This window comes from Plectropomus leopardus, chromosome 17 (genome assembly GCF_026936395.1).
Source record: "Plectropomus leopardus strain MGB_pleo_1.0 chromosome 17, ASM2693639v1, whole genome shotgun sequence".
In the NCBI taxonomy this organism is placed as follows: Eukaryota; Metazoa; Chordata; class Actinopteri; order Perciformes; family Serranidae; genus Plectropomus; species Plectropomus leopardus.
Window position 1 is genome coordinate 22,703,561 of NC_142192.1, and position 27,042 is coordinate 22,730,602.

The 27,042-nt window shown below is 38.0% G+C and overlaps 3 protein-coding genes and 1 long non-coding RNA gene across 8 annotated transcripts in view; all 4 read right to left on the reverse strand.

Annotated features, from left to right (window-relative positions):
- The window catches only part of dnajc8 (DnaJ (Hsp40) homolog, subfamily C, member 8), a 35,626-nt gene extending 34,497 nt beyond the window's left edge, over window positions 1-1,129 (reverse strand). Inside the window, exon 1 of the mRNA XM_088090510.1 lies at window positions 995-1,129. Coding sequence (XP_087946636.1) covers window positions 995-1,066 — 72 coding nt within the window. The 5' untranslated portion in view covers window positions 1,067-1,129. The remainder of the gene's footprint in view (window positions 1-994) is intronic.
- A 652-nt stretch (window positions 1,130-1,781) lies between these two features.
- hnrnpr (heterogeneous nuclear ribonucleoprotein R) lies at window positions 1,782-12,557 on the reverse strand. Of its 4 annotated transcripts, XR_015779480.1 has the most exons (14): window positions 12,355-12,531; window positions 10,895-11,055; window positions 10,663-10,781; window positions 10,462-10,569; window positions 10,235-10,348; window positions 9,900-10,076; window positions 9,575-9,710; window positions 9,243-9,448; window positions 8,291-8,440; window positions 8,079-8,200; window positions 7,456-7,994; window positions 4,856-4,916; window positions 3,860-3,920; window positions 1,782-3,245 (listed from the first exon to the last, which is right to left on the reverse strand). XR_015779480.1 is itself a non-coding variant. In XM_088090509.1 (12 exons), exons 2-12 carry the CDS (start codon window positions 11,049-11,051, stop codon window positions 4,882-4,884), a joined length of 1,863 nt encoding a protein of 620 aa, XP_087946635.1. In that variant the 5' UTR covers window positions 11,052-11,055; window positions 12,355-12,531; the 3' UTR covers window positions 1,782-4,881. The 4 variants fall into 4 exon arrangements, 3 of the variants coding, with proteins under 3 accessions (XP_087946635.1, XP_042362315.1, XP_042362314.1); XM_088090509.1 differs by having other exon boundaries at window positions 1,782-4,916; XM_042506381.2 differs by lacking the exons at window positions 1,782-3,245; window positions 3,860-3,920; window positions 4,856-4,916 and having other exon boundaries at window positions 6,555-7,994; window positions 12,432-12,557.
- A 1,262-nt stretch (window positions 12,558-13,819) lies between these two features.
- LOC121957852 (ATPase inhibitor, mitochondrial-like) lies at window positions 13,820-18,624 on the reverse strand. The gene is made up of 3 exons (XM_042506639.2): window positions 18,463-18,624; window positions 15,815-15,927; window positions 13,820-14,129 (listed from the first exon to the last, which is right to left on the reverse strand). The coding sequence occupies exons 1-3, from the start codon at window positions 18,532-18,534 to the stop codon at window positions 13,988-13,990; spliced, it is 327 nt and encodes a 108-aa protein (XP_042362573.2). The 5' UTR covers window positions 18,535-18,624; the 3' UTR covers window positions 13,820-13,987.
- A 1,366-nt stretch (window positions 18,625-19,990) lies between these two features.
- Window positions 19,991-26,792, reverse strand: LOC121957428 (uncharacterized). Of its 2 annotated transcripts, none has more exons than XR_015779479.1 (3): window positions 26,712-26,792; window positions 24,815-24,977; window positions 19,991-20,644 (listed from the first exon to the last, which is right to left on the reverse strand). It is a non-coding gene; the product is annotated as an uncharacterized LOC121957428 (long non-coding RNA). The 2 variants fall into 2 exon arrangements; XR_006106774.2 differs by lacking the exon at window positions 19,991-20,644 and adding an exon at window positions 20,656-21,206.
- Window positions 26,793-27,042: the final 250 nt, after the last annotated feature.

Here is a 27,042-nt window from a genome sequence, read left to right on the forward strand (position 1 = left end):
AAGGACATATAAGACCAAAAAAAAGAAGGAGAGATCAGATTTGTACTCTGCTTTGTGATCAGTAAATCATAACAAAAACAAAAAATACCAAGACACACTGCTTTGCCAAAATTATAAAACCTCTAATAAATGGGCTTTGCATCTCAACTCACAGTCTTCATCGGGATATGTTAAAACAAGTGGCAGCTCACAGCTATAACAAGACTGGAGCCAGCTGCCAGACAGTCAGACTATCACCTGATATACTACTACTGTGTAATACAACAAACAAATACACCCCCCAACACACACACACACACACACACACACACACACACACACACGCTTAAACTGTCCTGTCCATTAAAGGCAAGACAAGAACCCCCCCCCCAAAAAAAATCTTTTTATAAAAAATATATTCATTGTGTGTTATAATTTTATTGCTTATGTTGTAACAACTTTGCACTGGAACCGTTGTAAAGCAGATCAATCAAATACAATAAAAACGACAACAACAAAAAACCCTGTGTTTTCCTCCGGGTTTCTAAAAAAAGAGCGATATTTTGATAAAATATATATGGCATCTGATGTAAATATCTGAATTACATTATAATGTTGAAACATGACAAGAATAAACATCCACGATATGATGTTGCTGGTTAAAGCGCAGCTAACGTTACACTGCACTGTGATTGATAAAGATGCTAGGTAAAGGGGATGCGGGGCACAGGGAATAAGTATTTTTAATCAAAGTGTGATTTAGATTAATCTGACTTGTTGTCGGAAGCATGTAAACACAGACGATCGTCGGTGGTGTCATCGTCCCACCAGAAAAACGAAAGCTGCTCACAAAACATCTCAGTGAACGTTAGCTTCTTATCGTTAGCCGATGCTCAAGTCTGCGAGGCTTCATTGGCGATTAACACGAGAACCTTCGTGTTAACCGACTTTAGCCGATTGTTCGAAGGGTGATCAACACTTTCGAAACACACAAGTCGCATCAATTTTGACGTACCTCCGTGTAAAAGTTTTGAAATAATTCATCCGACACATTAACGGTCGAAGGCTCTCCACCGGCGGCCGCCATCTTGCCCCTGGTTTACATGTGACGTAGTAGCATCACGTGACTATGCAGTTCGTTTTTCTCGCGCGTGCTCCGTAGATGTGACGTATATTTTATGTAACAAAATATTAATAATGAAGAATAAAAATCGTACAAAATAAAACCTAAATAATATTGAATAATCTATTTAAATTGTAATTAATAGAAAGCTAATTTAGAATTGTTGTAAAAATGTGAAATTAAATTAGATCGCACACAGTTGCTAAAATATAGGAAATTATCGCGACGAAAAATTAAAACACGAGACGTGTTTATTCGTTTATTTTCAATTAAAAATATAGCTTGCCTTTTATTGAAATATCGCTTAGACTCGGGCATGGCTCGTTATTGTCGTTTCATGGTGTTACAGGGAGAAAAATGAAGGACCATTAGTGTGTTATCTTGCACAATATCACTGCATTTGTTATACCGTGCAATTATATTTTTTAAAGGGCAGATTATTTTACGATTTTATTGAAGACATTCAGACATTTTCACGTAGTGCTGTGTTAAGATCTACATGAGCAGCAGAGCATTATATTGGGTTTCTCTGGTATAAAATGACATCTACAAGCAGCAGCTGGCAGCAACCTTTTTTAACCAGCTATTACATTTCCGTACATGCATGTTGAGATCATCCTATAAATAAACCCCCTTAGATGGTCAGCGTTTCCTTGACAGCACGCTTAACTGCTCAATCATGGACTGGAACTGAATTTTATTGCTTCCAATTTCTGCTCCTCCAAACCAATGTCTTTGAAACACCTGCATCCACCTTTTATTTAACAACACTTATGCAGGAATGGGTGACCACAGTTAACAGGATTAGTACAGGTAGGCCGCTGACACCTTACAGTGGCCCACCCTTTGTGTTTACATGCCCACCCCTAACTTCCATCCTTTGAATGATGAAGTTTGCAATACATGTTTATCATTTACTGTAGGAACCACTACTAATGATGTTGCACAAAATTCTGGATGAATTCCAACATGCGGACTCACACACCTTGAAGTTGTGCACATGCTTCAATGTTTACAAATTCAATATCACTATGTAAAGTAAAATAGAATTAACAAAATGCATACACAAACACACAATTACGTGGTTAATAAAATGTATTGAACAATCATGAGAAACAAATCATCCTCTTTCTCAATAAATTGTTTTATCTGGATAAGGAAGCTGCAGTCTGCTTTTGCAGACATTGATCATTAGTATCTTAGTTATGGTCTGTGCAAGTCTGAATGAAAAAAAGGATAATAATAATAATCAGAATTGTAATAATAATACATTTTATTTGTAGGCTCCTTTAAAAACACTCAAGGTCACCTTACAAGGCAGAGTTAAAAAAAGCAACAACAGATCAAATAAGTGAAGAAGACAAAATTACAAATGAATCCATAATTTTTTTTTTAATATGAAATTTACATTAATTAAAACCACGAAACAGTCAAAACAAAAAAGACTAGGGTTGCAACAGTATGAGATTTATTAAGATATCAAGCTATCACTGTATTCCACTATTATTTTAATAATTATCTGTTATGATGACGCTAAAGGGAATGAAAAAAAGAAGGGTTTTCTTTTTCTGGTTAAACAAATGCTTTATTATGATGACTGAAGCCATTTTTCAAATCAATCAATCATTTATTTGTCACATGGAAATTTTACAGGGTGCAGCTCCAGTGAAATGTGAACTTATCAGCTCCTTTTACTTGTGCACTGCAATTTAGAACTTGTGCTGCTTAATTACTGTCCATGTTTCTGAATGGTTCTGGTAATCCACGGTTTCTGGTTATGGGATGATTTAATGGGACTTTGTGGAAAACGTCACAAGCCACTGAGAAAAGGAGATGCACTGTGCAGGTGAGATTCTCCATCTCATTGCAATTGCGCATAAATGACAGTTGTCAATTTCCATACTGAGGTGTACTGCTGCAACCCTAAATACTGCAAGCCCAAACATTCTTAAATACATAATGAGTAGCTGCACCAATCTGTAATTATTTCTCACCTGTGTCTTCTGCTGAGCAGCGAACAGGGAAGCCAGCTGGTGTTCCCATGAGTCCTGGACCTGAGGCGTACGGCCCAGTTAGTAGTTCACTCAGAGGGATGTGAAACTCTGTGATGACTGACTCGCAGCGACAGTCTCCTGCCTGGGAACTAGAAGAGGGCCACACAGACAAGAGCATGTTAATAAATCTTAGATACCGAGTTTGTACATATCGCATTATTATTGCATTATCATAGCATACAACAGTATTAAGCAGTACAACAACATAATGGATTTTGCATGTTTCTGTCATGCTTTGCCGTTATTTAACTCATCTCATATTGGAAAACACACATTGCCCATATCTCTGCCTAAAGGTATCCAGTATTTGCATGTCAAAAGGTTGAAATCAAGTCATGTCTAAAATCATCCAATTTGTGACTCAAGTCAGACTTTAGCACGTTATGTGACTCGAGTCCACACCTGACTGTTATCTTTAATATGCAGTGTGTGTAATATATACATATACACACACACACACACACACACACATACACACACACACACACACATTCTCAAACATACAAAAAAAGTGTATGCCAGATTTGTGACTTGATTCAGAGTAATTATACAAAAACCCAACTTACAGAATTAACTGGCTCTGGGAGGTAAAGAGGTCATAAAGAGACATCTAGGACATCAAACATGTTCTAAAATATAACATTTTTAAGCAGGAACATGTTGAGACTTTCTGAGCGTTAGTGCAGATAATGAACAATCTTACCAATCAGTCCCTTCCATTTGTGTGAACTCATTCACATGGACGGGGGCAGCTCCTTTACTGCCTGGTGACAAGAGGCAACATATAAAGACACAGTTCTGACGTGAGAGACTGTAAAGGACACTCCAGCATTTGATGGTACTTCAACACAAACCAAAACATGTGTCAGCTGATACAAGAGGCTTTTCGGCTGCAATACTGTGCTCCCTACTTCACTCTTACCTGTATAAAAACACTGTAGCCCATTTGCTGCCATCTTGTGGCGTTAAAGGGTGATGACATCTGTTTTTTTAGGCACAGCTATTGTTCTAACATCAGCCAATTTAATCAGCATTTCATTCAGTGTCCCCACTTCTTTTTGGATAATTTGAACAATAGCTACTGTAGTTAATATCTACGGTGTAATTAACACCTTTCCGGCTCAGGAAACAGTCAATAAACGCAGCGTTGTATATAGGAACAATGGAGCACTACTCGTGCTAGTGTTGAATTGCTACCTCTAGCGGTGTAGGAGGGGAAATGACCACCCCCACCCCTCCATTCACAGAATGTGCGTGCAGACAGCTGAGCTGATTTTGGTGCAGTGAGCCAAGACTCGCAACAGGTGCTTGCAGGGTTTATAGCTCTTACCAAATCCTTGACTGCGTGCCTTCTGGCTGTTTAATCCGGTCTAAACAAATTTTAAATTGTACGTGACTTTTCATTTTGGCTTAAGGAGGAAATATGCACGGCACATGTTGTTCTCTAAACCGCAGAAACATGTTGATAACAATTAATTTTAATATTTCCAATGATTCTTCAGTTGACTTTAGTGACGTGCTTTCTTCACAGCCTGGAAAGAGATCACACTGCTATTGAATGGAAAAAAAAAAGCTTGATTCGTAGAACAAATATTAGTAAGGAAACAATTAAAAGAAAGTATAATTATGGGTAGTGTTTCTCCAGTGATTACAAATAGCTACAGGAGAGGAGACAGTACTCTGTGCAAGGCTAGCTCACCCTTGAGTACCGTTCAGGTGAGTTCCTCATTCTAGTGGTGCCGCTCTCAATGCTTCTCCACCTAGGCAGGTTGGAATAAGAGGACAGACACATGAAACAAAATACAATGATACCATGGTACCAAAAGGCATAGATGCTAAAAACAGTCTGCTACGGTAAACAAATTCAGACAGGTGGCGCTTGCTATGGCAGAGGTTTAAGAATTTTAACCCTTTGGGATGTACAGATCCTTGGTGTCTTCAAATAGGAGAACACAGGTGGTTGAGATGATTTGCAGATTTTGGAAATGATTTGGAGAAAACTCAGCATACAATAAAAGTCCATTCAAAGTCAAATGTGTTGTTGTAACGGCTGTAAGGGTGTCAGCATCAGGACCATACCAGTGCAAGAGACTTTTCACCATTATCCAAGATTGTGCTTGTCTGTCAAGTTCGTGTTAACAGGTTTCACAGTATATGCTTCAGTAAATATCAGCCTGCCGTAATAAACAGTTTCTGATTTAAAAAGGTTGAGAACAAAACAAGTGAAAATAATGATTATTTTCCACTGAACTGCTATGTAATATCCCACAATAATTTGTACCAAATCATCAAATCTGCAAATTTTTATGCTTGTGCATGAGAAACGTTTCCCTGGCTGCATCCCAAAGATGTTTTTCTGGCTAACTAAAGCAGCAAAAGTACAGACAGGAAACATGAGGCAATATGTTAAGTAAAATGGAAAATTTCGGGCTGACTCGATTGCTTTGAAGCTTTGATCGTTTGTAATAATCAATGTCAAAATCAGTATTTCAATTCTTGTTTTTTCGTTTGTTTTTTTTTACCAGTAAACGGGTGGAGTAAACTACAACTGAGGCCAGTGTCCTCAGTATAGTCACTGACTCCCACGCTAAGCAATTAAATTGGCTCTTTGACGATGACAGGGAACAGATGAGATGTGTTGCAGACCGTTATTCACGACTGGAAACTGTAGTGAAGCGCTTGCTTTGCATCTAGTGACGTGGCCTGACCCACTGCATTGCAAATTAACTAACAGAAACTTTGCATGAAATAGTCCACCTCCTCTTCCCTCTCTCTATCACACACACACACACAGCAACGCCAAGTCCCACTAAAGTTGGTGATTGGTGATTACACATAACTGTCCCAATTTCTTTTCAGCTTCAGATAATGTTTATCATTTACTGTAACTGTACTGTAGCTGCAGATAATTATCTATAAAGCTTCAAAAATGGTATTTTGAACAACCCTAGAAATTTTAGTTAGAGCTCATTGCGAATCCACAGTTTTCACAAAAATAAATGTCCTATAATAAGTGCTAAAGAGCATTTAGCGAGGGTGGTGTTTACGAAAGCATACAGTTTACCTGTGAACACAAATTTTGAAAGGCAGGTACAATCTTGAATAATCGCAAGAAGTCAAAATTAAACTTTGACACTTTCATAATTGTTTGTATTGTTGTCATATTCACTATATGAATTCTGAGTGCAGGAAATGACTGTAGTCTGATGTAACATGCACTGAAAATAATCAAGGGTTAAAATCCTGTTATGATCCAACACCTTTCAAATTCTCTCTTACACAATTTGTTTTTGCAATTGTCCTTTGGAGGCAAAAAAATTTGCTGATCTTCGTCCAAATAAGAGAATTGAGGTAGAAATCAAATCAAATACTGAATGACAACACTGAATTTGAGTATCTGACAATTGACTGATGCTCAGCTGAGTTTTATTGAAACGGAACAAACGTAAAAGTTATAAATACAAAGAACATCAGAACAAACTGCTATGGCTCTTAAGGTAAGCCAAACCAAATTCTATTGGGCAAGTTCAAAGAAAACATAGGAAGTTATGGTATCAGTTTTAAAAAAACACAATTTGTCTACCTCTAGAAATGCTAGGCATACACTTTGAACATTACAAAACTTTGATTTCGTCCTTCCTGTGGATTCTTTTCTCCACCATTGCAAAAAATGAAGTATGAAGCTCTAACCATATGCATTTATTTACAAGCAAGTCCCTAAGCAACTATGAGAAACCACAAATAAAGGGAGTACAAGAAGGGGAAGGAGGAAAGGGGGCATGGACAAAAACTTCCTGCAAGGCAATGTCATTATTTAATGTCCTCTCAGACTTTTGAGAATGAATGTCCACTTTTTTTTTTCTTTTTTTTGTAAATGTTCATTGTTGGCTTTAAAAGAATCAGGAACAAAACGTAACAATAAAAGTGTTTTGTGTGTATGTTTGTTTTTTTTAAGACACATGTCCCAATGTAACCGTGGGAGTAAGAAATGATTCACCACAACGGTTACGTTCACTTCTTCAGCCAAAAGGCTTTCCAGCCAATCATGTCGAGCCAATTCTGGGGTCTGTCCGTTTTTTTTTGGCGATATATACAGATTTTTTTTTCATGAGGGGTGAAGAATAAAAAGTCAATCAAAAAATTGTGGCCAATCTCCTGTTTGTTTTTGTTTTTTTTTTTCTTTTTATTGTTGTTTTTCTCTTTTTTTGTTGCCAAATACCTTTGGGTGCATCTACTTCCACTGCTGCCCATAAGAATCCTGTGAAAACTCCATGGTGTCATTACTGTAACCATAGTTACCGGAATAGTCGGCCCCTTGCTGCAGGGGCTGCTGGGCGATGGGCTGGGACCCCCAGTTCTGTTGGTTGTTGGTCTGGCGGCGCTTGGAGTCAGGCTGGTTAAACACGTCTGCCTTCCTCTTTCCGCCGACGTTACCACCACGGTTGCCTCTGGCCCCGCGAGGACCGCGGCCCCTCTGTGGCTGGAAAGGGGCTCCCCGCCCTCCTCGGCCACCCCTTGGACCACCAAGGGGTGGCCCTCTTTGGGCATAGCCCCCGCGGCCTCGCGCTGGGGGCGCTCCACGAGCTCTAGGTGGAGGAGGCCCCCCCCTGCTGGGACGAGTGCCGCGGCCCCTCATGCTGTACACATCTTCGTAGCCGTAGTAAGGGTCTTCATAGCCACCACGGTAGTCATGATAGTCGTAGCCATAGTAGTCATCATAGTAGTCATCATATCCATAGTAATCTGGAGGATAGGCATAGCCCCCTCGGCCACCACGACCCCTGCCTCGGCCTGGTGGCGGCATGCGAGGAGGAGGGTAATAGTAGTAGTCGTCATACCTGCAGAGGAGGGATAGTGTTACATTAAATGAACTCTAATGAGACAGTCGGGCAGTTGACGAGTCACATGTCTCCGTCCCTCACCCTGCATTCCTGGTGGTCTGCCGAGCTGCTTGGCGCTCTTTCCTCTTCTTGTCTGGGGGCTTTGCCAGGACGATCTCAATTTCTTCTCCTCCCAGCTCCTTCCCGTTCATCTCATCCATCGCCTGACCAAACAAAACAATCCATTACTTTAAACACACACAGAGTCATTAAACATGAAAAAAATATCCCATCCATGGCAAAAATAAACCCACCTTTACGGCAGCATCCCTTTCTTCAAAATGAACAAAAGCGTAGTCTTTCAATTTCTTCACTCGCTCCAACTTTCCAAACTGAGAGAAAGTCTTTTCAAGAAGCTCTTCTGTCACTGCTGTGGCCAGCTTCCTAACAAAGAGCACCTTGACCTGTGAAGACAAAAACCAGGATGCTTGTTGCCCTGTAGAAAAGTGCTAGTTTGTTTTTTAAAGCTGTACTATGCAGGATTTTCCCTTTAAAAAAAAGTACAGAAAAAAATAATCCCTCTCATTCATCACTTATGATCCACTAGTTGTGTGTGGTGATGTATTTCTCTGCAGAGACTCTTTTCAGGACATTAATGGGAGTGTATCGCCCACAGCTCTCAGGTGTTTATAAAAAGGTGCCAATCTGTAAGCAGCAGGTATCCAAAAGACACAATGCTGAAAAAACACAATCATAGCGAGGCAAAATAACAGAGGCTTTTACTTTCAGCGGGTCCGCAACGCTGTACACCTGCAGTGCACTAAGTGGATTCTGCAAACCAATCGACGGGTACCATAAGCAGCAGGTACGCAGCATTCCCTGCTTAATTTGAGCAGGAGCGGCTTATATGTCACCTCAACCACATGTTCAATACAAACACAAGCAAATAAAGGGAGACTGAGAAAACAGCGAACTGCTGAATGTCATTCAGGCTTTAATAAAAACATTACTGTCCACAAAGGTAACTATTTGTCAACTAGGAAAGCTACCATGGCCTTGTAGTCCATCATTATTGCAACTGACAATTAAGTGGTTGCTGCCGCTGGCTGGCCGGTAACACTCCGGTTAAACAGCTTTCCCATTGGGTCCTGAGCAGTTCAACGGCACGCAGAAACGGAGCACACTCACTTTCCCTGGTGAGAGTGTTTACAAACGGAAACACAAACAGAAAAACCTGAATAGCACGAGAGAATCGTTGGATCTTACCTTGGCCATGACCTCCGGGTCTGGCTCAGCAACAGGGTCGGCCCACTCCACAGTGACTGGGTTTCCCCACACCTTGACCTTGCCGCTCATCAGGCGGCGACGAGCCTGTGCTGCGGACTTGTGATCCTCGTACTCCAGGAAACAGAAGCCACGGTTCTTCTTCTTGTCGTCTGGCTGGTGGTACAATATCACCTCTTGGAGACCCTCTGTAAGATTAAACAGTAACATCTGTGACTTCCAAAACAGCTGTCATGTCTCACATCCTTCATCACTAAGAAATTGTTTTTAAAAAGTGTCTGACACAGATCCACCTCTGTGCATTTGAGACTGACCTGTTACTTTGCCAAAGTCTTCCAATATACTTTCCCTTGTCTTGTTCTTTGGAATTGATCCAACAAACAGGCGATTGTTTGCAACAGATATACACACTCCCAAGTACTTGCCAGGGCGGATTTCATGGTTATCACACTGAAAATAAAATGCAAATGCCAAAAACTGTGTCAAATTCATTGTAAATAAACAGCTTTGGGCAATTTTAAGCTAGAATTCTGTCCTTGAAGCGATAAAAACAGACTGTTTTCAAAATATTAACAATATTTCTATGAAACTAATATCCATTATGAGTTTTTGTGTCCAGTACATTGCCATTCTACTTACAAGCTTTACAGCCTTTTGTGCATCATCTTTATTGCAGTATGTGATGAAGGCGTAACCTCTATTCTGACCAGAGAGAGGGTCCATCATTAGCCTGAGGTCCCAGATGGCACCTGCAGACTCAAAGAGCGGCACCAGCTCATCTTCATACAAATCCCTTGGAATTTTTCCGACAAACACCTGAGGAAGAAGAGAGAAACAAGTGAACATGTGTAAAGACTGAAAAGTCCTGCTGGATTCTGGATGATACCGCAACACAAACCCAATACCTTTCCCCAAATTCAACATTAGAGCCTTGAAAATCTTGACAGGCTGCTATATGTATATTACTTATCTACCTCAGTTCCAATCCCTGGTTGTGTTCCTTTGAACACATCCTCAGGTGGGGGACCTCCATATTTCCTTTGTCCTGTGGTGACATCCAGGGTGTATCCTGTCCGCTCCAACAGAGCCTGAAAAACACAAAACAAAACATTACCTAAACAGCATGGCTGCTGATGCACGTTTACATGACATTAATTCTGACCTGCTCGGCGACAAAGCTCAAGCACATTACTTTGTTTACCTTTATTTTCGCCTCATCGGGGCCCTTGGTGGACTCTTGTACTTTACTTCCTTGTTTTTCTCTCTGTCTGTAAGTCTTCATGACTCCACAAAGGAAAGCACTTTTATTCTACATTTAAAAACAAAAGAGATATTATTATTTATGATCATCGTAGAACTCCCCTAAAAGACAAAACAGTCTGTAATCCATCCATGTGGTTACCTGTACGTGGGACAGGTCGCTCTCTTTGAATTGCTGCAGCACAGTAAGCGCGCCCTCTTCATTGAACTCACGCAGTGCATCTATGGCCCTTTCGTCGAGGTCAACATAGGCCACCAACCCTACAAATACAAAGCATGTTCACAGTCGGTCTCAGCCTCAGTCGACACCTATCCAGCACAGCTTGTCGATGTGATATTTCATAGCTTTTTAAGTCAAAACATCTGTCCCCCACCTGTCTGGAAGATGTTATCTAGACTTTCAGCCACTTTCTGGGGCAGCCCGGCGTCAATGAGCGTCTGGTAATTCTCTGTGTGTGTTGTTGTCACATCCATGGGCTCTTCTTCTTCCTTAGGCGTGGCAGAGCTGCCGTTTACCTCAGCGGCAGCCATTGTCCTGTAAAGTAATATATGGCAACAATGAAAAAGTATTTATATTCAGTAAACTTAACATGTCAATTTTTGAATGAGGACAAAAAAACAACACTAGGATTTCATTTTCCTAAGCTGATAAATTATTAAATAAAGACGATGTTAATATATGGGACTGTTTGTTATTCACAAGAGGGGAGGTGGTGCAAAAAGGGGGAGGCATGTCAAATAATTTTTAACCACTTGGGAGAGACTTTGTTTATTTTTAATTTTGACTCATGGAAGGGGCATTCAACTTTAATTTGCTGTATTTTGTATGTACTTTAGCATCATTTTTTAAAGAAAACACACACCTCCAATATGGCAGCATTTATCACAGCCAGAAACAGTAAAAACAATAATTATCGTTGGATTTCCAAATTTCTGACAGTTAATGAACACATTATGTGGAACTTCTGTCAGATAAAAACATAACCAAATCTGAGCTTTAAATGCCATTTCATCAAAATCACTTCATTCTACGTGTCTCATTTAAGATATAGCATAAAAAATGTTTGCACTAACTAACTAGCATGCACGACATGTATTTACAACTTGAGGATTTCATCCTCAACTTTCCACTTTCATAAAGCACTTTTTCAAATCTAACAACTAGTTTATAGTAGAGGGAGGGTCATGCATTTCTCTCGTGTTTCGGAGATGGTACAAAACATGCACACAAACAGACAAATTAAATATATATTTTTTAAAAATCGATGTCACATCCCAGCCTACCGATCCTCTGATAAAGGACAGTCCCTTACTGCTATTAAATGTTTTCAAGTTTCAGTTTTCTGACTTTTAATTGATGGCCTTTGTAACTTAAAACCATCACTTACATATGAAATTCTAACAATACAAAGAACTTATAAATGTTACAACAAACATTCTACTGTAATATTTATTTGTTTAAACTCTGCTATATAACAGAAATTGACATGAAAACGTGCAGGTATTTGACGGTAACATAACACGATCACTTCAAAAAAGCACCGTCCCGCCCCCTTCACATGCAGCTTGCTAGCTACCGAGGTGAACACATTTTGTTTTCACTTTCACATGCAACGAGTTTTACTGGGTAAACTGAACATCTGTTGGATGCATTTTGGTATTTACAGAGCCAAATAGATCTCCGACATGTTTATCTTGCACTAACAATAGTATTAGTTAGCTTGCTAGCTAGCTAACGAGCTCATACGAAGGCCTCGCCGTGCAGGGACAGCTTTCACACACACAAACACACACGCTCCGTACAAGGTACAAAAAGATAGTTAGCAAAACTCACCAATCTAATTCGGGACACTAAAAGTGGCGTGTGTTAAAATGTGGAGCGATTAACTTGTCGCACGAACAAAAAATTACCTAATATGAAGAAAACGTTTGAGTCTAACCCACGAGACAAATTTCCAGACAGCTTCGGTCTCGTCGTCGGCTCGCCCGAACAACGCCACCGCTCGGCAAACATCGCGAGATTTGGACAAAAAAAAACAGTTAAGGCGGTTATTCGTTTTGATCTCTTCGCCTTTCAATGGTGAATTGCAACCAAGCGCAGTATTTTGGGCAATAAAACATAATTAAATCTGATCAACAGTCATGCGTCTCGTCTTTTTAAGGGACGAAGACATGCCTCAAAACCGAATTTCCATAAATGTTGGCGTATACTTGATTGTGCATGCATAATCCAACCATATCTGAACTGACCTAATTAAAGCAAAATCAATATTTCTTAAAGCAAGCCTACTGGCTTCCCAAGCATTATATTTTACACAAGGTAGGAGATTTGCTCCTACTTTTGCACGAGGTAAGAAAGTAGCTTTTGTATTATACCAGCAAAAATAGTGATTAAAAACGAGCGCTTCATCATCGACTGTCCAATAACGTTGCTTGAACTTTGATTGACACGACTTTAGCCCAATGAAATTCGTCTTTCCGTGCAGACTACAGTCAGGAAACGCCTCATTATTCCAGCAAACACAAAACTGATATTTCCATAATAAATAAGAGGAATATACATGACCATATATTATACTGAACTTATGCCCTCCTCGTGAATTGTTTCTGTATCTTCAGTATACATATGATTCCAGAGAGCATAAAACAGCATAAAAATGGAGCTTGTTAATCAAAAAAAGTGCCAGCGGAGGATCCCCTGCATCCTTAGACAGAAGTCCTGGATAAGCCCCCAATGTCCTAAAATCTTAGAAATGCCCTAAAATTCCAGAAATTCCTTAAAATCTGAGAAACGCCATAAGATCCTTGAAACATCCTGTAATCCTACAAGGATCCTAAAATCCTAGAGACATCTCCAAAATCTTTCAGACGTACTAAAATCCCGGGAACGTCCTAAAATCTTTAAAATGTACTAAGACACTAAAAATGTCCTAAAATCCTAGAAACGTCCTAAAATCAGAGAAATGTCCTAAAAATCTGAGAAACATCCTGAAATCCTAAAAACTTCCAAAAATGTAAGAAACATCCAAAAATCCTTGAAATGTCCTATGATCCTAAAAACATAGTTAACTCCTTAAAATGTCTTAAAATCCTAGAGATGTCCTAGAAACCCTGATTCCTGAGACTGGCCCTTGGCCTTCTGTCACTTTGCAGAAGTGGCCCCAGAGTGGCCCCAGAGCAAAGCAAACTGAGTATCCCTGACATACTGGATACGCCTCATTTTCCCCAGCAGACACAAAACTGACATTTTGACAATAAACAAGAGGGATATACAAAGAGTCACACAAATGTTCCAAAAGTTTCATGAAAAATGAAAAATTAAGGGCTTTATTGGTGTTGAGGATGTCAGTATGAGGTCTTATACAGGCCCTGCCTTGACCAACAGTAAATCAATCTCTCAGTATTGGATAATCATTGACTTGGCAATCAGACAGTTGGAGGGAGAAGTGATAACAGGCTTCCCCGCTTCAGTCGTCATGCGACAGCTTTCTGATTCTGCCCTGGTGGCGGTTGATCTCCTTTTGTAGGCGCTCAATCTCTTTTTTGTGGTGCTCAATCTCTTCTTGGTGATGTTTCCTCAGAGCCTCCATCTGCTCCTTCTCTTTCTGCCTGCAGGTGGAAACAAAGTGAAGAGAAACTGAATGTTGTGGCAAATCAAGGATGCAGGCATGAGTCTTTGACAGTGGGATTACTAATATATGAAGTACCTGAAAGCCATAGTTGAGTAAAAGTAAAGATATTTTACCAGAAAATTACTTTGATAGAAGTTAGATGAGACTTTATTAATTCCACTCAAGGGAAATTCACACATTACGGCAAGCTCGAGAGTCGGAAGTCAGAAACAAAAAGTGATTTGAGTGCCAAAAAAGGGTATAAAATATTACAAATTAAAAGTTAGATAAAACAAGAATAATCTTATGATCCACTAGTAGTGTGTGGTGGTGTATTTCTCTGCATTAATGGGAGTGTATCCCCCACAGCGCTCACGTGTTTATAAAAAAGTGCCAATCTGTAAGCAGCAGGTATCCAAGAAACACAATGCTGAAAAAACACAATCATAGCGAGGCAAAATAACAGAGGCTTTTACTTTCAGTGGGTCCGCAACATTTCCACGTCGGTGTACACCTGCAGTGCACTAAGTGGATTCTGCACACCAATCGACGGGTACCATAAACAGCAGGTACGCAGCATTCCCTGCTTAATTTGAGCAGGAGCGGCTTATATGTCACCTCAACCACATGTTCAATACAAACACAAGCAAATAAAGGGAGATTGAGAAAACAGCGAACTGCTGAATGTCATTCAGGCTTTAATAAAAACATTACTGTCCACAAAGGTAACTATAGGTATAATAAAACAAGAATAATATAAAATCACAGTACAACTGAAATACACACATGGTGTGTGGTATATTTACTGTGAAAATAAAGAAATATAGCCTATAAATATTATTGTAGGGTAAGTGGTAAGATATTGCATGGTAGGAATTTACATTGCATGTTACACAGTATAAATATTTAAAAAATACATATGCTATGTAATACAACAGCATTACGTTAAATTCATCTATTAAAACATTACTTGAACAGAATATTTTAAGTATCTGATATTTATTGTTCTGAACTATCAAAAGTAACTTTACTATATTAAATATAATTATGTATTGAAAGGGGAAGTACAGGAGTATCTGCTGGTGATACACCGCCTTGAAAACAGAGCGTTCACTGCACCCGTAGAAAAACGAGGTCTTCTTCACAACATGAAGGATTTAACCAAAACCTTTGAGCTCAAGGTCTGACACACTGCTGCATCGTGCAGCTACAGGCCACAAATCTTGTTCTCCTTGAATCATTACTCGTCCTCTCCGCTGTGGGACGACATTTTCTGCTTCCATCGTGCAGCGATTGAAATCTAGTCGCTCGCATGTTGTATCTGATCTGACAAGCAGCCTGGGCTTGATCGAAAATCGAAACTTAACTGCTGCTTTTGACAGCACTTGTCATCATGTGATTATCCTATTATATAACGTGCAAGTTTGTACTAATAATTTGCCAAATCTCCCAATTTTATCTATTTACTAATGAAAGTAATGAAAATGCTCAGGGCATAGAAATCCATAAATACTAGAGTAAAACACTTTTACTACAATATGTAGAAATGAAGTGGATTACAAGTAAAAGTTGACAGAAACATTCAAGAAAAGTACAGATACTCCTCACAAATACTTAAGTATTGTAACAAAGTATTATTACTCTTTTATATTTCACCACGGTACACAATGGCATGATTCTCACCTGAAGTACCGTTCCTCCTCTGCCACTTCTCGCTTTCCAAAAGGACCCCCCGCCTCCCTTATCGAGCCTCCTCCTCCGCCACCTTTGCCCGCGCCCTTACCCAACTCGCCAAGCTGGAATAAGCAGAAAATATTCTCACAATCCACATATAAATACAGTAGCTATTATTCTATGACTACCTTCGACTGGTCAAAAAGTTTTTAGATTCGTGTTTTTAAAGAAAAAGACGTTCAACTTTTACTTATGTAACAAAACTGCAGTTTTTTTTTCTTATTTACCCGTTGTGTAAAGCTAAAACAAATTTACTGCTGGCCCGCCAAAGAATTTGTTGTACATGTCTGTTAGCTACTTCAGTAAACTAATAATTTCTCTGAATTCATAGTATTCTTTCTGTCTGCTCATACTAACAGTTTTCATTATATATTCGGCATATAGTTTTGTACTTTTTTAATATGTGGCTGTAGTAGTCAGTTCAGCTTCTATTATTTCTTTATTGTATGTTGTTTAGCCTAACGCCCTCATAAAGCACTTTGTGGCCTATGTCTGTGAAAAGTGCTAAACAAATACATATAAATTACAAATTCAGAACAAAACAGTTTTGCTAATACTGTTTTTAATTGTTGTGGAAAAACATTACGCCATTGTCATACAATCTTTGTGACAGAACAAAAAGAAAACCCTCCATCATTATTTGTTGGAAGACTTGATAAGTAAACATTTGATTTGTTGTGTGTGTGTGTGTGTGTGTGTGTGTGTGTGTGTTTTAATGTATTATTTAGTTGTGCTGTGTGTTATCCTGCATTCAGTGTTTAGGCTGCTGGACTTTCAATTACTGGTTATGTTAACCTCTGCAAAATTTGCATTTGTATTTAAGATATTTACCTCCCAGTATTTTAATATTCTACTTATGTTTGCATTTTCTATTTTCCAGCTTTCCTTATTTCACAGGGTTCTTACTTTTAAGCACCCTCTACAAAAAAATTAAATTAAAGAATACAGTTGAACTACAAGCCATCAGCTATGTTAGCCATATGCATAATCTGTATTTACATTGGTATCTGTTCATATTTTCATCTACAGTTTGTATTTTATATTATGCATAGCATAGTACTCACTATTCCCAAACTACTGATAAAATCTTAGTTAAATCACTTAACATTGCAATACCTGCACTGTCATTCATTAAATTTGCACTATCATCATAAGCATATCTACTGTAGTAACGACGCTGTAATCCTGGGACCAGGCTGTCATTTCACTGCTGTGTGTTTTATTATTGTGTTTTTATTCTTACGCTTATATTCTCTATCCCTTTTGTGTATATCATTTCTACGACTATGTAATAAACTACTGGGTGCCTAAATTTCTCTCAAGATTAATAAAGTATTTATCTATGCATCAAATGTCTAACTACTACTAAACCCATTTATTGTCTATGCAGATGTGTTTACTGACATACATGTGCCTGTTTTATATTGTTCAATTAAGTTCTTGAGGGGGGGCATATTTCATTAGTACCCCAATCTTTAACCCTTTGAAACCTGAGTAAATTTGCTTGATTTCTTTGGATTAGGGCAATGAGCAACTTAAGAAGAAATTACCCCAAATATTAGCAAGAAATCAGTAAAAAGGACAAGAAAATAAAGTAAAAGAAAAAAAGAAAATTACCTGGAAAAATGCAATTCTGTAACATAACTTTAAATATGTAATTGTGATAATTACAGTTTACAAGAAAAAAAATCCCTGGCTTTAAAAAAATAATAATAATAAATTTCTAAATCAATTTATTTCTTGCAATATGAGAAACATTTCTAACCAGGTTGCTCATAGCCTTATCCCTCATGTTTTTTTTAAGCAAAAAGAGAGAGAAAACAACAGCAAAACCCCCCAATATTCTCAGGGTTCAGAGGTTTAAATACTTGTGAAAGGTGTCTCACAGCCGCACAGGAAAAGTTAAAATACTGATACCACAATTTTAAAAAAAGATTGCTTACAAGTTAAAACCTCTGCAATCAAAATCTCACACAAGTAAAAATACACAAGTATTAGCAGCAAACTGTGCTTAATGTATCAAGTAAAATATTGCGCAAAATAACTCCATTAATATATCATAAATTATTTTTTTATTCTGATGTGTTGCTGTCAAACGCATCTGAATGCTGCCATGGTACAACATATACTGTTGGTAAGTTCAAATAAATTGACTGCAAGTTTCAGATACATATAATGGAGTAAAAAGTCCAGTATTTCTTTGCAAAATATACTGCAGCAGGAGTGTAAAGTAGCATAATATGGTGCCAGTATGTCAAATTTGTAGTAAACCTTTAAACAGATTTTTTGAGTAAATGATCTTAGCTAACCTCTACCACAGTGACGTAACCTCTCACCCCTCCAGTCACACAGGAACTTCATTAACCGGATAATTAGCAACATTTCTAAAGTTTCAATGTGGCCAAGAGCAACATGCTGCAACCTTAACGTGCACACACAAAAACGTCACCAATGAACCTGAAAAACAAGTCGGTCCCTGACTGCACACGTTAGCAGCTAGCTAACCGTGCTAACTCCACCGCCAACAACTGTTCTGAAGTTAGCAAGCTAATGCTAAAGAAGCTAAAAGTCATCTGTCAGCACCGTTTCAGCGTTACCTGTTCAGATGCCATTCTTATTTGAGAGGCGAGGCATTTCCTCATGTTTAATCTCAGAAGAAAGTTTGCCATTATTCTCTAAAATTTTAGGCAACTGCAGCGGGGAAGGGTGAAGTGTGGTGTTGCAACCCCTGCGAGCGCTGAATGCGGAAATGTGAAGGGAAAAAACCCTAATTTATGGGCGTAAAGGAGGTGGAGACGTGCACGTCTGATGCATTGACGCTTGTTGCTGCCATCAGGCGGTGAGGCGGGTGAACTGCATGCCAAATGCTATGGTTTAGATTAAAAAAACGAAAAGAAAAAAAGCACCCCCCCTACGACGGAGGATTAGGGCCACATCAAGGGAATTTTTTTAAATTATTTACGAGAAAAAAGTCATTATTAATAAGAAAAAAGTCATTATTTACGAGATTAAACTCATTATTAACGAGAAAAAAGGCATTATTAATGAGAAAAAAGTAATTATTTACGAGATTAAACTCATTATTAACGAGAAAAAAGTCATTATTAACGAGATCAAACTCATTATTAACGAAAAAAAAGTCATTATTAACGAGATCAAACTCATTATTAACGAGAAAAAAGTCATTATTTGTGAGAATAAAGTCATAATATTCAAACCTGCTGCTTTTGGAGACACTTGTTAACATGAAGGCTACGGAGGATTTGGTTTAGTTGTATTTTAGGATAGGTTTCACAAACAAGGAGATACTTAATCTTTTGGCACATCAGCATCACATTATCATACGTATCAGGACTTTAAAAAGAATATGCAAGAAACTGCATCTTTTCCGGCGAAAGAACCAGTCGGACTTGGAGGATGTTGCTGCTTTTCTGGAGGGGGAAATGGCTGAACTGGTCAACTGCAGGGTTATCGTTGGATGCATATACGGGCTATTCAGAGGGGTTTCGTTGTGTCTCAAGAAACAAATCCTCCGTAGCCCTCATTTTGACAATGGTCTCCAAAAGCAGCAGGTTTGAATATTATGACTTTATTCTAATAAATAATTACTTTATTCGCGTTAATAATGAGTTTAATCTCGTTAATAATGACTTTTCTCTCGTTAATAATGACTTTTTTCTCATTAATAATGACTTTTTCTCGTTAATAATTAGTTTTTTCTCGTAACTAATGACTTTAATCTCGTAAATAATTAATTTTTTTCCCCTTAATGTGGCCCTAATCCTCCGCTGTACGCAACAGTTTGCATAAATCTTTTTTGAATTAAGAGAACTTCTAATGAATTCAGCTAACACACTATATTCAGTTAGGGAAATTAGCTTTTCTTCTACAAGCAAAGGTATTTTTAAGTAGCGCTAACTTAATAATTTATTACATAAGCACACATTTTTTAAATTGATTTTATTTTAGTTTTGATGAATTCAAATATCATTTGTGTCATAGTTGTATGGCCTACAGGTCTCTGAGTCTCAACTGTCTAAATTTTTTCCAGGCATGTTCAGTGGTCAGGGGAGTGGACTTGAAATCCTGAACTCAAGGGGGGAAAAAGTTAAATTATCCAGCCAATTTTATTAAGACAACTTGAATTTTGTTTTAAATCAAGTAATGTAGACATTTGCATTTAAATTGCACAAAATATTAAGTTAGCGTAATTATCAACATTATTACATCAACACAACTCATAAAATAGTGTTTGCAACCTAAAAGTAAGTCAATGATTTAGGTCATGGAGCAGCATTTGTAAACATGTAAAAAAAACAAAAAACAAACAACAACCTGCCAACAAATTGTTTTGTGGAAGAAATCTGACCTGCAAACAACATTTTAATCAGTTAATTTCAATCAAGGAAATTATCTGGTAGGTGCTTGAAATGTATATTTATTCCGTAACATAATTTTGTACATTAAATTGTGATTATTATAAATATTGGGGTTTTTTTTTGGTTTTTTTAAAAAACTATTTTCCCTAGACATTTTCCCTTAAAAAAAAACCCAAATATACTAATTTCTTGCAGTTTGTAGAACATTTCTTACCAAGTCTCTCATTGCCTTGTTTTCATGTTTTTGAAAGAAATCACACAAATTTTCTCAGGGTTCAAAGGTTGAAACTCTTGAAAAAGGCAGCTGTAAGCAACAACAGGAAAGGGATGTCGCTCCAGGCTTCAAAGGGTTAAGAAACTTGCAGGCCAAGGCTCAAGTCCAAGACAGATAAGTGGGGCACTATACAAACAGTGGGAAAACAAGCACACTCCATAACATCTCACTGATTTGTAACCTTGTCTAATGCAGCGATACTGAGGATAACAGTTTTGCAACCATAGAAAACACACAGATTTCCCCTCCTGATCCCTCCTAAAAAGCTGCACAAGCATATCTAAATAATTTCATGATCATGTTTTGTCTACGGACCTGTGCAGCAATATGACATCCTTGTGTTGTGGGCTTGTTACTCTAGAGGATGACACCCTGTGCTCATATCTCAAGTGCTGGATGAGACACACTCCACAGCACAGAGGGAAGCTTCAAAGAGAAGCAGTGGGTGTTCAGTACAGATGAGTCATAATAGAGTTTCCCTGATGAAGAGTCCTCCCTATCAGACAATGCTCAGACCGGCAGCACAGTGCCGTATGAGCTCACCGTCCCTGACACCCCCCTGTCCCCCCTCAGCGCCTGAATCCAGCAGAGTTGATGGTCAATGAAAGAGTGTGGGAGTGGTGCGGCTGTGATGACGTGCTTCATGCCGTCAGATTGTTTAAGTTCAGCAATTATGATCCGGAAGCGCCTGTGAAAAGCATGCATTCTCGTTCAGCTGCTGTGTTCTGTAATGCAACAGCCTTGGTTCATGAATGGAGGGGGGGCAAAGATGAGGAAGGTATAAAAGCTTGTGCACAACTTGGAGACAGTGCAACAAGGTCAATGGGAGCAAATATGAGCCGTATTTTCTGAAATAAACAAGGTTACCTGCTTTTCAGGGTTAGATTGGAACACTTAGGGATTGTTCTCTATTTATCAGATTAGAGTTTGGCTGCTGTGTGACTTAAAAAAAAATCATAACCCTCCCTAGAGCTACATTCATTTTAGCCTGGGGAAAAATGCATGACCCTCACTCAACCATAAATAACCATATTTCACAGTTTCTGGCTTCCACAAATGGTGGGATATTGGAATTTTTTTTGAGGGTATTTAACCCTTTGAAACCTGGACATATTAGCTTGATTTCTTTCAAGAACATGGGAAGAGCACAATGAACAACTTATGGAAAAATGACCCAAAAATTAGCAAGAAATTAGATAAAAAAAAACCCCCAACAAAACAAAAGAAAAAAAGCACAAGAAACTTACCTGAAAATTAGCCAAAACAAACAAAAACAAAACAACAAATAACAAAAAGGGAAAAAAGGAAATGACCTGAAAAAAGTGCTTTGAAATTATAATAATTATGTAAAATGTATATTTCTGATAATTAGAAATATTGTTTCCAGACATTATTCCTTAGCTTTAAAAAAAAAAAATCTAAATCTACTAATTTCTGGCAGTTTATTGGACATTTCTTGCCAAGGGAAAGGGTTTGAGGGTTTAAATACTTATGAAAAGTATCCAAAAGTGATGTTGATCCACAAATATCTCACAAATAATGAGAAGTTCTTTAAAAGATACTTTTTTGGGGCATTACTTTATACTTCTCCACCCCAGCTAAGAGGAGACTGCGCATCAGAGGCAGTAACGCTCTTGTAACAAATGGGGGCAGTGTGCTCTCATACAGATATCTGCTGTGTCCTGCAGTGAATGAGATAAGCTTCATATAGCAGTCATATATAACAATATCTTCTCTTGTACTGGGTGACAGCAAGGGAAGTGACACACTCACTTTGCTTCAAATGAGGATGGAAATTGAGTTGCACAACACAGTGAATATATAATCATTATTATTATAACAGAAGGCTCCAGTATTTGGAGAGTTAGCTGATTTTGCCTTATATAACTCAACTGAAAGAAAACAAAATAACTTGATAATAAATCTTTCAGAAAGGTTAATAATAGTAATCAGCAAATATCATCTATTAGGATACTATTCACATACTCTTTGACCATTTCCGTTGTTTTTAGTCATTATATCACAATGAAAAATGTGTGGCATTTAACTCAAGCAAAATGAGCTTGCTCTACCATTCAGTTTAGATTTATTATGCTAAAAGAACCCACTATAGTCACTAAGTCTTTAAGGCTTTTTAGTACGCCCCCTACAGGAAGTTAATGACAAAAAAATAACGCCACACATGAGGGCTCCGTGTGGTGGATTTTCAAAAGAATGCATATTTTTTGGACATGTTATCATAATTTCAGAGGTCTTACTGAACAGATTTATGTAACTTTATACAAAAAAATTAAAATTCAATAAGGGTCGAATAAACGTGCCATCAAACGGTAGATTTGGCCTCTTATGGTACAATTTATCTAAAATAAAAATCAGAAATATTAACTGTTATTAATGCCATATATCTAATGTTATTCCATTATATGTTTGATGAAAAAGTTATTTCAGTATGATTTTCTGACTGTAATGGTAAATATCTAGAGTTCATATATTAAAAAATACAAGTACTTATAATATTACTAATTTCATGGTAACAAATGGATATATGTTGGTTTACTTAAATAATTTGTCACTATAACTATACAGGGTTTGCAATTTAGATTGTTTTATGCAGGGAAAAAAGAAAAAAGCTATGAAAAAAAAACTATGTTTATTATTATCATAATTACATATTTTAAATGATGTTATAGTATTACATTTTTTTCTTTTCTTTTATTTAAAAACTAATTTCAGGATTTTGTTTGGTACTTTTTTTTTTCTTTTTTTTTTACTAAATTCTTGCTAATTCTTGGGTCATTTCTCCTTCCCATGTTTTTGAAAGTTATCAAGCCAATTTGGTTAGGTTTTCAAGGATTTAAAACCCAGATGAAATAAAAAGAAAATGCAATAAAAAAAATTCCATGCTTTTTTCTTAGTGAGAACATTACAAGGTTAATGTGAAATTACCTCTGAGGATACAATTAATCATGGCTGAACAGAACTGGAAGTCATTTTGTAATATTTGGGAGAAAATATCAGCTAACACAATGAGGCAAACTGAACTTTGAGGGCTGTTTTTGTGTGTGTGTGTGTGTGTGTGTGTGTGTGTGTGTGTGTGTGCCCGTTTGTGCATTTCTCTATGGTCATGTATAGACTTCCGGTCCACTGGATACAGAGCAGCCAGTTATCTGGATCCTTTCAGAGCTGCTCACCTCGCCGGCTCAAGTGTTGCCATAGGAAATAGTATCCTGGCAACAGCACTAACCTCAGCAAAGACAAAGTAAGGTCATGCAGACAACAAGATGTGGTACAATGTTCCTGTGCGAGCGACTCATTTTCATAACCTCTGCTTGCAAGGACATTCATTATACTTTTGTCATATTATCCTTTCAGCTTTTTGGCATTATTATTCTGCGTGACATTTGCCGTGAACTCACATTAAACTTGCAACAGCCTTTTCTGGTGCAGTCTTTCATAAATCTACGTTTGGATGTAATGCTTATAATCTGCCTCCTTTTTCCAGTGCACTTTCAATAATTGCATGAAATAGCGCTCTCATCTGAAATTCATTGGAGGGAAAAGCATGTTGATATACCCTTGGGGATGTAACTGAACCCTCTGTTCAGGATTTTAACATATTGTTGAAGTAATAGCACTGTTTTGGCACAGAGTCACTCTAGTTCGGTCATACTAAACAGGGTATTAAAATATTGTTAAGACAATAAAGTATTGTTAACTTGAGACGCTTAAAAAGAAATATTAAAAAGTTTCAGCATGCCCTTCTCTTTGAAAAAACACCCAAAAAACAATCGAACAAGACTTTCAAAGCAATAAAAAAAAAAAATCCAACTATAACAATGCATAGGCCTGCTGTTAGCGATTCACCATTTCAATAAGTGTTTTCAAATAACGACATAATGAAAGAACAACAGCACGCTATGCCATTTTTTTTTTGAGAATTTGGGATCAAATAAGTGTACATGATGCTGCGCCCACTTATATAACATAACATTCATGAGACAATTTTCCTTATAAGATGCCTTTTCAACAATGCGTAAGTATTGCTTTTGAGTTATTTTGTGTATTCATTTAAAAAAAAGTAGAAAATACACATTGTAAGTTTAACTGTTAAAATTTGCCAGGTGTCCCAATTTACTCAACCATCATGCATTTCCTAGAAGGATTTTACTTAGGAGTTCATTCCTTAAGCATGGAATGAATGGCAATTCAATTGCACAGAACTGAAATGCATTAAACGGTATTTTAGTTAAGTGTAAACCCTGATATCTTAAATATTTAGGCTTCTTGGTTTCTTACCTGCATTCAGCTCATCTAACTCTCACAATGTGCTGGTGCTGTAACTCCTCATTCTTAATTGCCCTCATGAACCGTGTTGATGTTGCCACTGTTGCCATGGTGATCATCAGGGTTGATAAAGATGTTCAGATTCTTTGTGTTCTGTACATACAAGGTCTGTTGGCTGAGGAACAATTACCAAACATTATTTACTGGATTCACAGACAGCTTGGCAATAATGAAATGAGAATTAATGACTCACACTCATTCCAATGTGAGGAGTGCGTCCAAAAACAGCCAATAAGTTCTTTCAAAACAGTAAAGGTACAAAACTAATGTCCCAACCTGGCAGCAGAAACTCAGATTGCTCTGTAAGTGCTGTTGTAGCAATCGTTTATGGACGGATTACTGAATAAGCCAATGGGGCACAGGCCATGGGACTACAGTGTCTGACTAAGAATGGATTTGAAATTACTACAGAGACACAAAAAGATCACAAAGAAATGCAAAGGAACAGCAAAGACACACAAAACCTATAAAACAGGCAAAACCACCACAAGGAGAGACAAAACAACTACAAGATTAAAAACAAACCAAGAGACACAAAACAACCACAACGAATCTCAACACAACAACAAGGAGACACAAAACGAATAAAAAGACTCAAAACAACAACAAGGAGACACAAAACATTGACAAAGACACTCAAAATAACCACAACGAGATGCAAAAGAACTACAGAAAGACTCAAAATGACCAAATTTCCATTCAATCCACCAAACAGTTTTCTCGAGATTTCTTTGAAATACAAACATGTCAACCTGCTCAAAGCACAAGAGGAAATTCGGCCAAAGAATCACCGAAGTCTGTAGGTTTCACCCTCTTGGGTTCATACATGTTACTACAACATTGCAATGCAATATATTTAACATAGTTAATTCTGGACATATGAGAGCAATGCAGTTAGCTCTTCACAAAGCACCGTCTGTTTTCCATGTCTCCGCTTTAATATCACCACTGACTCACCCACTTGTGAACACACTGAAACTGATTTTATCGTTTGAAATGTCTTATACTGTTCAATAAATAAAGCCGTCTGCATTCCATTAGTACCAAAGCTAGTCATTAGCTTCCCCCAGTCCAGTCAACCCCTGGGGTTTGCATACGGTCTGAAAGTAAGTGGTAAGTGGTAATACCCTCCAGAAAACCACTCTCAAGAGACTGCTGGCATTTAGCTATGACGCACAGACACAGCTGAAATTCACCTTGTTTGATATGTCGTCATTCATATGTAAAGGAGTCACAGCAGGAGGGAAAGTAAAAGAATGAAAGAGAGTGTGTGTGTGTATATAGATATATCTAAGTGCTTATTTCCGACCATTTAATATGGACCTCTACAGCCCTCCTCATCATGCCTGCCCCCTGTGCTGACTCTCTGAGTGGTTTCTGATTGCTTTAAATATTTGTTGACATTCAAGAGAAATTCTGCTGTACACAACAGACATGCGAGAGGTTTAAGCATCTCAGAGTCTTGCTTTTGGATCTGTTACGCTCTGGAAGACAAGAGTATCATTTGAGCTGAAGGACATGCTGTGCCACAGCTGAATACAATGGATGGAGATAATCTTCAGAGCTGAAGTTTTGCTCTCCGGCAAGGACTCGAAACCAGAACAGTTTTGTAAGAAACACAGAACGACGCGATACGTTCAGCTGAATACAATGCAGTCAGTTTTTGTTAAGACTGGTGTGAGTATTAATATTATAAATTTTACTTTTTTACAAGAATATTGTGAATACAAAACCCTAGTTGCCAGACTAAACTTTTGACATTAACACAAATCACAGTTACATATGTACGTTTCATAGGTATCATATTCTAAAGTGATCAGATTACATGTATATGGACTGAGTGACTCACCAGGAGGAGGAGGGGATGGTGGATGGTATGATATCTTGGCCAGATGTCTGCCAAGCAGCAGACAGCAGTGGACCCCTGTGTGAGAGCAGCAAAAGCTGTTATCTCCAACCGTGTTTCCAGCGACAAAAGCAATGAATTTTTAATGAGAGTTTGGGACATGTCCAGCTGTGTTTATGGCAACCAAACTGGGCCATTTAAGCCAGAACATGATGTTTTTTCTAACCATAATCAAGTTGTTTTAGTGCCTAAACGTTGCATTAACCACAAAAATGTAAAGAAAAAGTGTAAAGAAGGGGCAACATCTTGCGATTGGGCTGCAGCCCTAACAAAG